Raw genomic sequence first — 14,053 nt, forward strand, 5'->3', positions numbered from 1 at the left:
GTTACTGTTTCTTCTAGGTCATCAATTCATTCCTCAACTCTTCCAGCCTGCTGTTCACTGCATCAAATGTGTTTCTAATCTCGTTTATTACGCTCTTCATCTTTCTTTTTAAACTCTTTTATGTTTGTGGTAAGGGTCTTATTGATGTCTTCTGTTCTTTTCTCAAACCCAGCGTGTCGTCCTATGATTGTTGCTTTAAATTCTCCATAAGGCATGTTACATGTATCTGTTTCACTTAGATCTCTGGCTGTTATTTCTTGCTCTGTCTTGTTCTTTCATTTAGGATAAATTCCTGTCTTCACATTTTGTCTAAATTGCTGCCACCTTATGAGGGTTAGAAAAGCCAGTTATGTGTCCTGCTCCTGGAAGTAATGGCCTTATGATGAAGAGGTCATGTAGTGTCCAGGGCCTGTCACTTCAGGGAATGTCATCAGTGTGTACTGTGTGTGTTCTGTTGTGTTCTGGCTGCTCTATCCTTCATGCCAGTCATCTGCAGAGACTTTCCTTGCTTGCTGTGGACATTGTTTCATCCCTGGCCTGAATGTGGTGAGTTTTAACTAGGTTTACTCTGATCTGCTTGTAAAATGAGACCTGTCACCACCTACACTGGAACTGAGGCCCTGCAAAACTCTCTGGTCAGGCTACTTAGTGCGGGTGTTCTTGGGGAGGGGCTCACCAAGCTGGGACTGAGGGAAGTGTGACTGAGAAGAGCAGTTCTACTAGAGCTCAGAGGGGTTGGGCTGGGGTGAAAGCAAGTTAGTCAGCCAGTATTACCTGTAGGTGGCTCTTTGTTTATACTGAGTTGTAGCACCAGCCAGCTCCTTTCTGGGAGGGAGTATGCCCATGAACATTGCCTCTCAGGGATATGCTTCAGAAGAGCAAATAATCTCCCACTGTGTCCCTCAGGCACTCTTCAGATTGCTGTTTCCATGGTATCTGCCCCCAAATTGTTTGTCTGCCTTCTCTCCAGGAGTACTGCAGTACCTTCTAGGCTCTATCCCAGCCAAGCCTGCTGACCTTTAAAATTCCAGGCTTTAAGCCCTGCTTGTTTCAAGAAGTCATAAAACTCAGCCCCTCTCATTTCCTAAGTCAGTGGCTTTAGGGAAATGTTTTCCTTATGCATTCTCCTGGGTGCTCCTCTCTCTCTCTCTCTCTTTCTCTCACTCTTATTCTCACTTTGCTGTGACCTCTCTCCCTCCTTTTCACAGCAGCTTCAACCCTTTGCTCCTCTAAACCACGTCTCCATGCTTTATGCCTTCTTCAGTGTAGCCTCTTTTCTCCCTTTAGTTGTGGAGTTTGTTCTGTCAGTCTTCAGGTCAATTTCTGGTGTATGTAGGATGATTTGATAGTTACCTAGTTGTATTTGTGGGACTAGGCGAGCCTACGGTCCATCTACTCTGCCACTGTCTTCTTCCTAACCAGTTTTTTCCTTTTTATGGCTGTATAATTTTCCATTTTGTGAGTATACAATTTGCTGATCTGTTCACCAGTAGATGGTCCTTGAAGTTGTTTTGTGTTTTAGGCTGTTATGAATACAGCTATTATGAACATCTACATAAAGGCCTTTGTATGGACATACATTTCTGTTTCTCTTGAGTAAATACTAAAAGCTAGAATTGCTGGGTCTTTTGTTAAATGTATTCTTTTACTTTGTCAGAAACTGACATGCTGTTTTCTAAAGTGGTTCTACCATTTTACATTCCTACTAGAAGTATAGATGAGTATCAATCATTCCTTCATCTCACCAACACTTGGCTATAGTTGATCTTTTTAAATTGACCATTCTAAAAGGTGTGTGGTGGTATCTCGTGGTTTTTATCTATATTTTCCTTCTGACTAATGATATTAAGCATCTTTTCATTAAGATAGATTGTAGAGAAGATAAGTTTGTCATCCATATATTCTCTTTGGTGAGAATATCTGTTCATTTTTTAAAAATTGTGTTTTTTTTCTTGTCTGGTTTTAAAAGTTCTTTACAAATTTTAAATGCAAGTTCTTTATCAGATTACATAAGCTTAGCAAATGTTTTCTACCAGTCTAGTGTGTCTTTAAAGACTAACAGTTTTGTTCAAAGATATCACTCAGAATTGATTATTTGGGGTTGTTTTTACCATGTATACTGTAGGCCTTTTCAGGGTGTCGATTCATGTCTTTATTTCAAGAAAGTTTTCTTGAATTACAGATTTAAGTGCTTTTTCTACTTCATTATTTTGTATTTATCTTAAACTGCAATTATTTGTGTGTTGTATTTTCTTTATCTTTAAGTGTCACCTTTTCTTTGATCTGTTTTACCTTTTAATTTAAATTTCATTTTCTTAGTTCTTTTCATTTATGTTTTCTAGTTCTCCTATTTTACTTTTGGTCATGTCTTTTCTCCCAAGGGTGGCTTGTATGCCTTTGTACTTCACGCACTGTGTCATTCTCCATTAGGCCATCTTTGCATGTTATTCCTCTCACCAAGCATTGTATAAGTAGAAGCGTCTTTGTGGAATGATAATGTTTTTTTGTTTTTGTTTTTGTTTTTAAAGATTTTATTTATTTATTTGACAGACAGAGATCACAAGTAGGCAGAGAGGCAGGCAGAGAGAGACGGGGGGAAGCAGGCTCCTTGCTGAGTAGAGAGCCCAATGCGGGGCTCGATCCCAGGACCCTGGGATCATGACCTGAGCTGCAGGCAGAGGCTTTAACCCACTGAGCCACCCAGGCGCCCTTGGAATGATAGTGTTTTAATAGTGATACACCATGGTAGTGGCAGCTGTTAAGTTCAACCAAAATATGTCATTATGTATATCATAATATTCATACTGTGGTGTATTACCACTTAATCATGTTTATAGAAGTAAATGTTCAGTATCTGTTTCAAAGTAGTGAGTACATGCTGCCAAAAAGGAAAATAGACGAGAAGTTCTTTTTTACTAGCTGTCACTGCTGTTGCTTTTTAATACCGATGTTAATTCTCCATGATTTTGTGTTTTCGTTGAATAGCATTTGTATTAGCAGATAATACTGTCTATTTGTATCTGCAAAGTGACCTCTCACTTTGGCAAGATGGGGTCAGGGTAGAGTTATGTGTTTGTGTTAGTGTGTTCATGTTTGTTGTTTTTGTAAACCTGCAGATAGAACTGAGAGACTTTCTGGTTCATCTTTCTGTCTTTAGACAGGGTAATATTTAACCCACTTAAACATTAAAATATCTTCTATTTGAGTTCCCAGATTGAGAGTTCCTACAGTCTCCTTGGTAACTTGTGTCAGCATTTTCCAATTAACTGACAGCAAAATAGTTTAGTTGAAGAAATAGTTTTTAAAAAAGAAAAGATTCTGTTTTTGTCTGTCATTAAGCAGACAAGCATCCATTTGTTTAAAGCACTTAGTGTGTGTCAGGAAAGTAGAAGGAAGGGCATGCTAACTGGAAAACATCATGAGGAGAGGTACTTGGGAGAAGTTGGGGAAGTTCAGGGTCCATTTATAGGGTCACAGTATTTAGGTTGAATGTAACCATGATGTAGTCTTGGAAGTTGATGGCTGTGAAATTCCTTCTTTTTTTTTTTAATCTAATCATTTAAATTTTTATTTATTATTTATTTTTAAAAGATTTTATTTATTCACTTGACAGACAGAGATCACAAGTAGGCAGAGAGGCAGGCAGAGAGAAAGGGGGAAGCAGGCTCCCTGCTGAGCAGAGAGCCCGGTCCCGGGACTCCAGGATCATGACCTGAGCTGAAGGCAGAGGCCACTGGGCCACCCAGGTGCCCCATAATCATTTAATTTTTAAGTGGGACAATATATAGGTTTTTTTTTTTTTTTTTTTTGAAAATAAGCAGTAAATTATTGGTGTATGGATTCAGATATTTCTAAGACCCACATGTGCTACATGAAAACCAGGGAAAAGATCTTCAATTCTTTCATCATTTTTATTACTTAATAAATAATTTCATTTCAGTTTTTTGGTAGTGAACACAATTCTTATTCTCATATATGCATTTTGTAAGTATTAGGTATTTTCAGAATCTGACGCTGTCATTTACTTTGGTGTATATTCTTTGAAAATATATTTGGCACTACTTGCACAGGGATATAAAAGTGCTATAATTGGCAGTGTTTTGAAAATAAAACATCTAATCTTTGTGTGTGTAGGCTTGAGGATTTTAACATTGTGATGGTTTTAGCATAATTTTTAGGAAATTACCTATCATTGAATATCATTTTGTTTTTAGTTGTCATGGAAATGATGAAAGTTATTTTTCAGGAAAGTTAATGAACTGTACTTCAGCTATTATTTCCAAAATGTAGTGGGAATGATGGCAGAGCATGTAACCTGTAGTTCATCTTCTCAAACCCTTGTTCAAAAGTTGCCTTTTGTCATTAGTGTTTTTTCTTTTTCATTGCCTATGAACTTTCTCAAATCGCTCTTTGGTAGTGTGATAGTTGCTATATTTTTATACTTACTATTAATTTTTCAAGTCCCATGATACCATGCAATAGTATATGCTATAGCTTTCTACCTAACTCACTAAAAGCAACTTATTATTTAAAGGTATATAAGGAAAAACCTGATGAGGAATGGTTACCTTATTTGGGATTTTACCAGACTATTAATAAGAATTTAATAACTTGTTTCCTTCTAACATTTGCAAATAATTATTTTTAAAAATTTCTTCCTGTTAGACCTTTGAAGATTTTAAAAATGACAAGCAAGCTGTAGAATATCAACAAAGAATTGTGGATATTTTGTTGAAAGTAAGTATTCTGAGAATAGATGTCTTTGTATTGATGTTCGTTTGTTTGTTTACTGGGGGGAGGGTTATAGGGAGAGGGTTAGAGAAAATCTTATGCAGGCTCCATGCCCAGTGTGGAGCCTGATGCAGGACTCGATCACATATCCTGAGGTCATGACTTGAGCCAAAATCAAGTCATATACTTAACCAACTGAGCCACCAGGTGCCCCGTATTGGTGTTTATTTTAAGAAAGCTGAATTGTTTTACAGCAAGTTCTAAAATGATCCTCTTTAATGAAGCAGTGTGTTCAATTCATTTAAAAATTTTATTGTGATATCTTTGTCTTTCAAACCTGAATAAAATACTAATCATTTTAAAAAATGTATTTCAGCTGTAGACCAGATATAGGGTATAAGGTACTACTGTGAAATGCATATTGTGGTAGTTGCTTTATCAGTATGATTATGTGAAATAATTGTGACTAACTCAGAATGCTTTGAGAAAATAATTAATGTGAAGAATTTTCTTCCATCTCATACCAGCCATGCTGTGTTGCTTAGTTGGTACTGTCATCTGACCATGGCACTGAGATGGTGGGCACAACTTAGAAGGATTAGAGGCACACAGAGATGATCATCTCAGTTTAAATCTAACCAGATTCAGTCCAAAGCTATTTTGAGATCCATGCTACTGCAAATGAATGAATGCAGAGACAGATTCTTTTCCTTTCCATCTGCACAGCTTGAACCAGGCCAGTTTCTTCTTGTAGTTGAAATCTTAGAATTTTCATCCTGTTCATTTGGCTGTAAAATGGAGGTTTCTTCCTTTTAGTGAATTTTAGATTATTTTGGGCAAGAGAGCAAATCAAAACATTCTCTAATTGTGTATTACACTAATGCATTACATTTATAATAGCTCTTTATAATTTTCAAAACACATTTATATACATTATCTTATTTGAGCTATTTATTGACCTTGTAACATAGGCACTGATGAATATGAGACTAGGATTTGCTCAGCCTCCAAATAATGCCAGTTTGATCCAGGTAGGGGGTGTGGAGAATTTTTACTTGGGTCTCCTAAACAGTCTTGTCCTCCTTTAGTTTGTGATCTTGCCTTTCTTTTATTCTTCTGTGGCTCCCTATTGGATCAGTTGGAATTAAGTTCCACTGTGAGAGAAAATCAAAATAACAATAGTTTAATTGTGATGGGAGTTTATTTTTCTCATGAAAGTCTGGAGGTCAGCAACCTGTTCTAGTAGAGTGGCTTCACGGACTTACCAGGGATGCAGATGCCTTCTGCTTTAACTGTTGTTATTCTTAGTACATGGTTTCTGTCTTTGATCCAATGGATGGCTCTAGCCATCACCTGAACATTCTAGCCAGTCTGAATGCAGAAAGAGATGAAGCAGAGAGTTTCCTCTCTCTAAGAAGACTTTTTAGAAGTTGTATACTACAATTCAGCTTACAACATATTGATCAGAACTTAGATATATTGCTTCTCAGCTGCTAAGAGAGATTGAGAAATGTACTCCATGTTATGGGTGACCATGTGTTTAGCCTAAAATAAGGAGTTCTGTTTCTAAGTTAGGAAGGAAGAGCAGATGTTAGAGCACAATTCCTGATTTCTGTCATACTCATCTGAAGTTTGTCGAATATGATATCCAAGATCCTTCTGTATTTTCTGGTCCCTGATTACTTCTTTATAATTGCTCTCTTCTCCTGTCCCTGACACCCTGGCACACACATTCTTTGTATTAATGAACTTCTCAACTGTATTCAATTATTGCGATTCACTAAACTGCATCATCTCTATGTCTTACGTTCTTTGTGTGAGTTTCCTTTCATCCCATCATGCCCTTCCTTCCCTTTCCCCGCCTGGCAAATTCCTAACCATTTTCCAAGACAGAACTCAAATATCATCCACGAGAAACTCCTTTAGAATCCTTTCCACACTTTGAGTTTGATTAGTTGCCCCTTCTCCATGTTCATACTTATGCAGCACATGGCACGCTGTAAGGGAATTATTTACAGGTTTATTTTCCTGCCTGGAAAATAAAGTTGAGTTTCCGTTAAGCAGAGACTATGAGGATTTTTGTGTGTGTCATTGTTTTAACATGCCCCGAGTATGTCCAGCACAATGCGTGCATGCTGGTAAGTGGTCAAGACATGTTTGCAAGTTGAGTGAATGGGAGTTTGAATTTAAAACTGTGCCAAGTTGGAGGAACAATCCAGATGAAGAAAATAGCACTCCGTGAAGTACTTAAACTATTACAGTTGGTGAATTGCTACCCTCGTATATTGTTTTGTATTGCCTACCTTGGGTCATTGAAGATTGAACTCTTGAGATTATTTTCTCATTTCTGATGAGAGAGTCCTATTAACAAGTGTGCTGCTGACAGAGCCAGTGAACATGGGAATGGCAGCAAGCACCAGAGAACTGGATGAGCCTCAGAGCTAAGGTGATACTATGTGTCTGAATGACTACAGACATGGAAGTGAAAAGCTGTTACTTTGTGACTTTATATAAGATTGCTCAGAAATTTTTTTTAAGCCTGGTTCCTGGAATAGGTAAGAGAAGAATGGAGAGAGATCAGAATTTTGAGGATGATAACTGTTAGACACTTGGTGAGGTGCCAAGGGAATTGGCTGAGAGTTAGAAGTGTTTTCTCAGAAGGTGTTTCTAGGATCAGTTGGTAAAGTGGTCCATACCTAGAAAGTGAAAGGATGGGGAAAAGCCAAGCGGAGCAGTAGCTGGGCCCAAAAGTTGAGTCTAGGAAAGCACCTGCGCACGGCAAGGGAGTGATGATGGAGTATCTTAAAGCGATAGAGAGTTCTTTGAATATTGTCAGTTGGAACTTAGAAACCTCAAAGATTATAACTTGAAGTATTCTCCAACTGTGGTAATGAAGAATTATGCACTTGAGCAAGCTGTGGTTGCCAGACTAAAGCAGGACGACTTAAAGAAAGGGGTACACTGCTAGCAAAATAGGAAGAGGTAGGCCAAAAGCTGTGTGCCCTGAGGGAACATTTTACAACAGGAGCAGTCTTACACTTGATCTTCAGGTGAGAGTATGAGAGGGAACAGGACAACCAAGGGAACAGGACCATCAATGGATGAGACAGTTGGTTGTTCGGCTAATCCCAGAAATACCTGATCTTCCTTCCCTGTATTCTGCATTTTCTTTCTTTGCTGATGGTGTCATCGTCGGAAGTGCCTATCAGGCCCAAGTCTGTCGTTGTTTATTCCTCCTTTAGCCACACGTTTCCACTCAGGTAAATCCTTGTCCTGTTGCCATCCTCTCTGCAGGGCCTTTTGCACCTGTTCCTGCTTCTGTTTTCATGATCACCATCCTGGTTCAGACCACCTTGTCTCTCTGTTAGACCCCTGCAGTCACATGCATCTCACCTGGGCTCTTTATCTTTTAATTCTTCCTTGTGTTATTTTATCCTGTTCACTGCCAACTGAATAATTTCCCCAAGTGCAGTGCTGATCACAACCAGATCTCCTGTTGAACATGTTTAGTAGCACCCCAGTTTTCTGTGGAATAAACTCTAGATTCCTTGGAATGACATTTGAGGCCTTGTCTTTTCAGTCTGCTATCTCTCTCCTCCTCATGCATGCTGCTACATTCTAGTAGAACATATCGTTTCTTCAAACACACTTGTGTTTTCCTGTGTCCATGCTTTTGCTCACACTCTTCTCTCTGCCTTGGTAACTCTCTCCTTTCCAAACTTTTCTCATTTCTTTTCAAATTCCCTTTCTCATTTTCTCCACCATGCTTTTATAACCATATGTTCTTTCATAATGTTGGTCACATTGTGCCTTTTATTTATTTGTTTTTTAAGATTTTTTATTCACTTATTGGAGAAAGAAAAACAGAGATAGTGAGAGAGAGTACACGAGTGGGGAGGAGAGGGACAAGCAGGCTCCTCAGTGAGCAGGGAGCCTGATGTGGTCTTGAACCCAGGACCCTGGGATCATGACCTGAGCCAAAGGCAGATGCTTAACTGACTGAGCGACTCAGACATCCCCACATTGTGCCTTTTATTTCAGATTTGTTACTTGATTCTCCTTGCTTTCTTACTGATTACCTGAATGCGTTTCCCTTTCCATCTTACACCCAGGAGGTAGACAGGAGGTGAGAGCTCATTCAAACCAGAGGAGTGATTATGATTGGATAACTGTATGTGCTTGTAACAAGCTTGTTGCCTGAAACCATTTGTCTAAGGAACTGCTTGTAGACAGGGCAGAAGCCATTCACTTCACTGATTCCTGGGCTAGCGGACTTCCTTTTCTGGGGACACCTTCACTCTCAAGTTATCTTGCTTTTAAAAAAAAATAATAATAATTTTTATTGTAGAATAATGGACATACAACATTATACTGGTTTCAGGTATATAACATAGCAAGAGATTCAATATTTACATACATGAAATGGCTATTGCAGTAAGTCTAGTTAGTTGCCATCTGTCACTACACAAAACTGTTGCAATATTATTGACTTCCTTATGCTGTACATTTCATCTCTGTGTCTTATTTATTTTATAACTGGAAATTTGTACCTCTTAATCCCATTTGCCTGTTTTGTTTAATCACGTCCTCTCCTCCCCTCTGGCAGCCATCAGTTTGTTCTCTGTGCCTATCCGTCTGTTTCTGTTTTGTTTGCTTTGTGTTTTAGATTTCACATATAAGTGAAATTATATGGTATTTGTCTTTCTCTAACTTATTCTATTTAGCATAATGTCCATCCATGTTGTTACACCTGGTAAGATTTCATTCTTCTTTGTGACTGAGTAATACTCCACTGTATGGGGGTGTGTATGTATACATGTATGTGTGTGTGTGACATACCACCTCTTCATCCATTCATCTGTCGATGGAATTTAGGCTGCTTCCATAGCTTGGCCATTGTAAGTAATGCCTGCAGTAAACATAGAGGTGCATGTATCTTTTTGAATTAGGGTTTTTGTTTTCTTCAGATAAATACTTAGAGATGGAATTCCTAGATCATACTACTTTGTTTTTTGAGGAACCTCCATACTATTTACCACAGTGCTGCACCAATTACATTCCTACCCACAGTGTGCATGAGTCTTCCCTTTTCTCTATATCCTTCCTTGACAGGTGCTCTTTCTTGTCTTTCTGATACTAGCCAATGTGGCAGGTATGAGGTGGTACCTCACTGTGGTCTTGACTTGCATTTCCCAATGATTAGTGATATTGAATATCTTTTCCTGTGTCTTCAGGTTAACATACTTTTAAACCCCAGAATTGCTCTCTTCTTCCTGTGTTGGTAGGCAGCTTTATGGTATGGTTACTTAAACTTAATTTAAATTTAACTTTAGAAGGATTCTCTTTTAAGAATTCCAGAGGGAAACATGTTTAATATTTCTTCAAAAGCCAGCTCTGGCAATTCAGTTCTTACCCAGTTGTGCCTAGAAGTATACCAAAAATCACTGAAATGTTTTCCTTTCAGAATATGAAAATAGTTTGTGCTCCTGGCATTGAACTCCATTGAATCCAAAAGATTCTATAAAAGAATCTTTTCCTGATCTTCGAAGAGTAATAGGGCTTCTCGCCACCTTTCTAATGGTATAATTTTGTGTCAAACCAGATGGTGTATGGAGTAACTGGTCTCTTTTGCTCACCAGGTTATGGTGGAGAATTCCGATTTCACTCCCTCACAAGTTGGGTGTCTCTTCACATTCCTTGCCCGGCAGCTTGCAAAGCCTGACAATACCTTGTTTGTAAACAGAACCCTTTTTGATCAGGTGCGTGTCTTTAATGATGAGAATTGGTTTTATTCTCTTTACTGCTCATAGGAAATGACTGGACTACACATTTTCTTAATGTAATAGCCTAGCAGGTAAATGTCTTATCAGGTAGGTGCCTGGTCTGGTTTTTAATTTGGATTAAATTAGTTGTCAATTTTTTGATGTTGTGTCTGGATAGTATGACTTCGCCTAGTAACTTGCTATCTTGGGAGTATGGCTTGTGGAGATTGGTTTATAGAAATTTTCGTTCGCTGTTATTCTGTTGCTCTAAATTGCCTAGAATTCTTTGCTCAAGAATTTTTCAATTTAAGAATTCATGCCTCTCATTGGTAGCACGTCTATGATGTTGATCATCTGGAAGACAGATCATTATTAGAAAGTCTGAATTTCCCTATACGTGACTTTGTCTCTGAAGGTATCTCCTAATCCCAGTTAGATATCTTCTGTATATCCATAGGCAGGTGGCAAAGAAAACACTTTTTATTTGGAGAAAGTTCCCAGTAATGACTAGCATTTATTGAACACTTCATAGTACCAGGCTCTGTTCCAGGTTTTTTTTTGTTTTGTTTTAAAGATTTTGTTTATTCATTTGAGAGAGCACAAGCAGGGGAAGCGGCAGAGGGAGAGGTAGAGGCAGGCTCCTGGCTGAGCAGGGAGCCCAAATTGGGACTTGATCCCAGCATCAGGGGTTCCTGACCTGAACCAAAGGCAGACAGATGCTTAACCAACTGAGCCACTCAGGCGCTCCTGTTCCAGGGTTTTATATGTATGTGTTGACTCATTGCCATTGTATTGGTAGCCCTGAGATTGGTATTGTTGGTACCTTCTGTTCTGCAGATGAGGAAACTAAAGCCTTGGAGGGGTTATGTCACTCATCCAAGTCCATACTTAATAAGTATTATTATCAGCAGTAAGTGTTGTTATTAAATGTTAAAGAGGTTAAGACTCAAATAAATTCAGGTGGCCTGACTCTGTAAAGTCCATGCTTTGCCTGGTCCATTGTATTCAGGGATCTTAAGGTTAAGGTGTACAGATGGCGCTGTCTTCCTGCCATGTTTCTGAATAGTAAGGATAAGATAGATACATATTAAGTTGTTAACATCCTTGAACCTGCTGTGTCTTCTGACAGGCTAGTCAGGAAGCCATATATCTGTGGGGCTTGTTATGGCCAAGTGTGAGTGAATTGATGATACAGAAAGGGTGTTTCCTGTTATTTTCTTTACTACAGTGTTATGGCATCCATGTTGGTATCCAGTAAAGAAAATACCTTTTCTTTCACCAGGTCCTTGAATTCCTCTGTAGTCCTGATGATGACTCCCGACACTCTGAAAGACAGCAGGTATGAACTACTGGAACTCTTTTTGCTAAAGGATGGGAAAGAGGACAGAAAAAGCTAGAAAGAATCCTTCTGTGCTAGACATCATGAAAGAAAGGGGAAAGTTACTTGTGCCAAATCCTAATACTGTGCTAGATGGCGGCAACCAGAAAATAGTGTGGGTAGTTGTTAAAGGTACACTTGTAAACAATTTATATCAAACTAAATTCTTAGGCAGGCTGGACTTGTCTGCATTCACCATGACATCAAAAAGAGTTACTCATCCTTCTCTATGAAGTCACAGCAGTTGGCACCTGTTGTGTTCTGCTTTCTGCCTGGGCCATTTATCTGATAACCACCCTAGCTGCTGTGGCTCTGAACCAGAAAGGCTGCAGGCTCTTGAGTATTGGGACATCCAACTTTAGGGAGTGTCCTATAGCCCCCCTGCATTAGGGGTAAACATTTCTGGAGACTAGAATCCCATCTGTCGCTCCACTAATCACTAAGAGATTATAACTGTTTGGTTACCACTTCTTTCTAGTTAAGTCACTTTGAGTGTCTCTCCCAGGAGTAGCCTTCAAAGATTACCCCACTATAACTGTGAGCACGAAGAGAGCCTACTTTTTTTTTTTTTTTTAAAGGATAGAAGCCTTTGCAGCTTTTTTTTTTTTTTTTTTTTTTTAATTTATTTGACGGACAGAGATCACAAGTAGGCAGAGAGGCAGGCAGGGGGTGGGGTGGAGGCAGGAGGGAGCCTGATGCAGGGCTTGATCCCAGGACCCTGGGATCATGACCTGAGCCAAAGGCAGAGGCTTTAACCCACTGAGCCACCCAGGCGCCCCAACAGAGCCTATTTAAAATTGATGGCCAGAATCTGTCAGGTAAGCAAGCTACAAAATATAAGTACTTGCAGGGCTATGCTGGCCTTCTTTTTATTGTAATAGTGCCCAACAGCTGGAATGTTGAGACTCGGATAAAGAACAGAGGATAGCAAGGTGACCCTTTTGCCTGCACAGCTGTGTCCCAGTGACTGCTGCAGACAAGCTTAGGAGAGAGAATGACTGATAACATTTTGGTTATCTCAAATTATATTGAATACAGCTAATAATGTGGACCCCCTCACTTTGCCCCATTTCTCTCTTGGCAGGAAAAGTGAATGATGGTATGTGTGGTGTTACTATATAAAATGATAAGCGCTTTTAATATAAAAAACTAAATTACACAGAAATAAAAATCAAATCTAAATGTAAAAGTCAAACTGAAAAGTAATCCTCATATAGTAGTGCTGTACTTTTGGAAGTCCCCTTTGAGACTATCCAGGTTTTTTCTCAACTCATTTGAGAAATAAGAAAATTGATACAGTAAATTGCTCAAGTTCACAACTAAGATCAGAACCCCCTTCCGTCCCTTCTAATCTAGCACTCTTGTGTCATGTGTTATGTATAAAAATTGGTGTCTGCAGTGTTTTTGAGTGTTTTCTGGTGGTATGCTGATAAAATTTTAACAACTGGTTCCCCAGGTGTAGTTCTGATACAAATGTTGGTTGATATTTTCAATATTTAAGTGAATAAAATGAAGACACAACAGTGAAAGCGTGACAGAACCCACAGATCCATCAGCGAAGTGACTTCTGTGCTCAGCTCTTGAATACTGGAAAAATAATAACTTGGTTTTTTGTGCTATGCACAGTATAATGATTCTGACATGCACACTTTTAAGTTTGATTGCCTTATTTCCATCACTCTCTTATCCAGCGATTGGCAAATTTAAAAAAAAATTTTTTTTTTTTATAATGGGCCAAAGAGTAAATATTTTAGGCTTTGGAGGGCATGTGGGCTTTTGTTTTTATTTGTTTTACATCCCTTAAAGATACAGTAACACCTGATTTTTACAGCATTTGCTAATTTCCCTAGTGTAAGTACGGATCTCTATGGCTGATTTCAGCCTACCAAAATGATGTTTTAAACATAGAACTGGGAAGAGATGCATAGTACCATCCCCTTATATAATATTTCCACCATACAGATGCAGTAACTAACCCCAAGAGCATGCATAGTAAAATGTAGTAAAATAATTGGGAAGTGGTAAGTTTTGAATGTTAATTACTTTTTAAAATTTAGTGTATTATAAGTTTATATAATTTAATTTTGTAACAATTGCTGTGCTTAACAACTGGCATACACAATTCCTGAAAATGTAACAGTCAGCTCTGTTGAGTTGGTAAGACTGGCTCCAGCAATGGCAT

The 14,053-nt window shown here is 38.7% G+C and overlaps 1 protein-coding gene across 4 annotated transcripts in view; it reads left to right on the forward strand.

Annotated features, from left to right (window-relative positions):
• VPS8 (VPS8 subunit of CORVET complex) overlaps nt 1-14,053 on the forward strand; it is a 246,980-nt gene that overhangs the window by 121,315 nt on the left and 111,612 nt on the right. For all 4 annotated transcript variants that reach the window (XM_045088704.1, XM_045088707.1, XM_045088706.1 and 1 more), the window contains 3 exons: nt 4,666-4,737; nt 10,371-10,490; nt 11,776-11,832. In XM_045088704.1, coding sequence (XP_044944639.1) covers nt 4,666-4,737; nt 10,371-10,490; nt 11,776-11,832 — 249 coding nt within the window. The remainder of the gene's footprint in view (nt 1-4,665; nt 4,738-10,370; nt 10,491-11,775; nt 11,833-14,053) is intronic.

This window comes from Mustela putorius, unplaced genomic scaffold (genome assembly GCF_011764305.1).
Source record: "Mustela putorius furo isolate JIRA1106 unplaced genomic scaffold, ASM1176430v1.1 tig00003834_pilon_pilon_pilon, whole genome shotgun sequence".
In the NCBI taxonomy this organism is placed as follows: domain Eukaryota; kingdom Metazoa; phylum Chordata; class Mammalia; order Carnivora; family Mustelidae; genus Mustela; species Mustela putorius.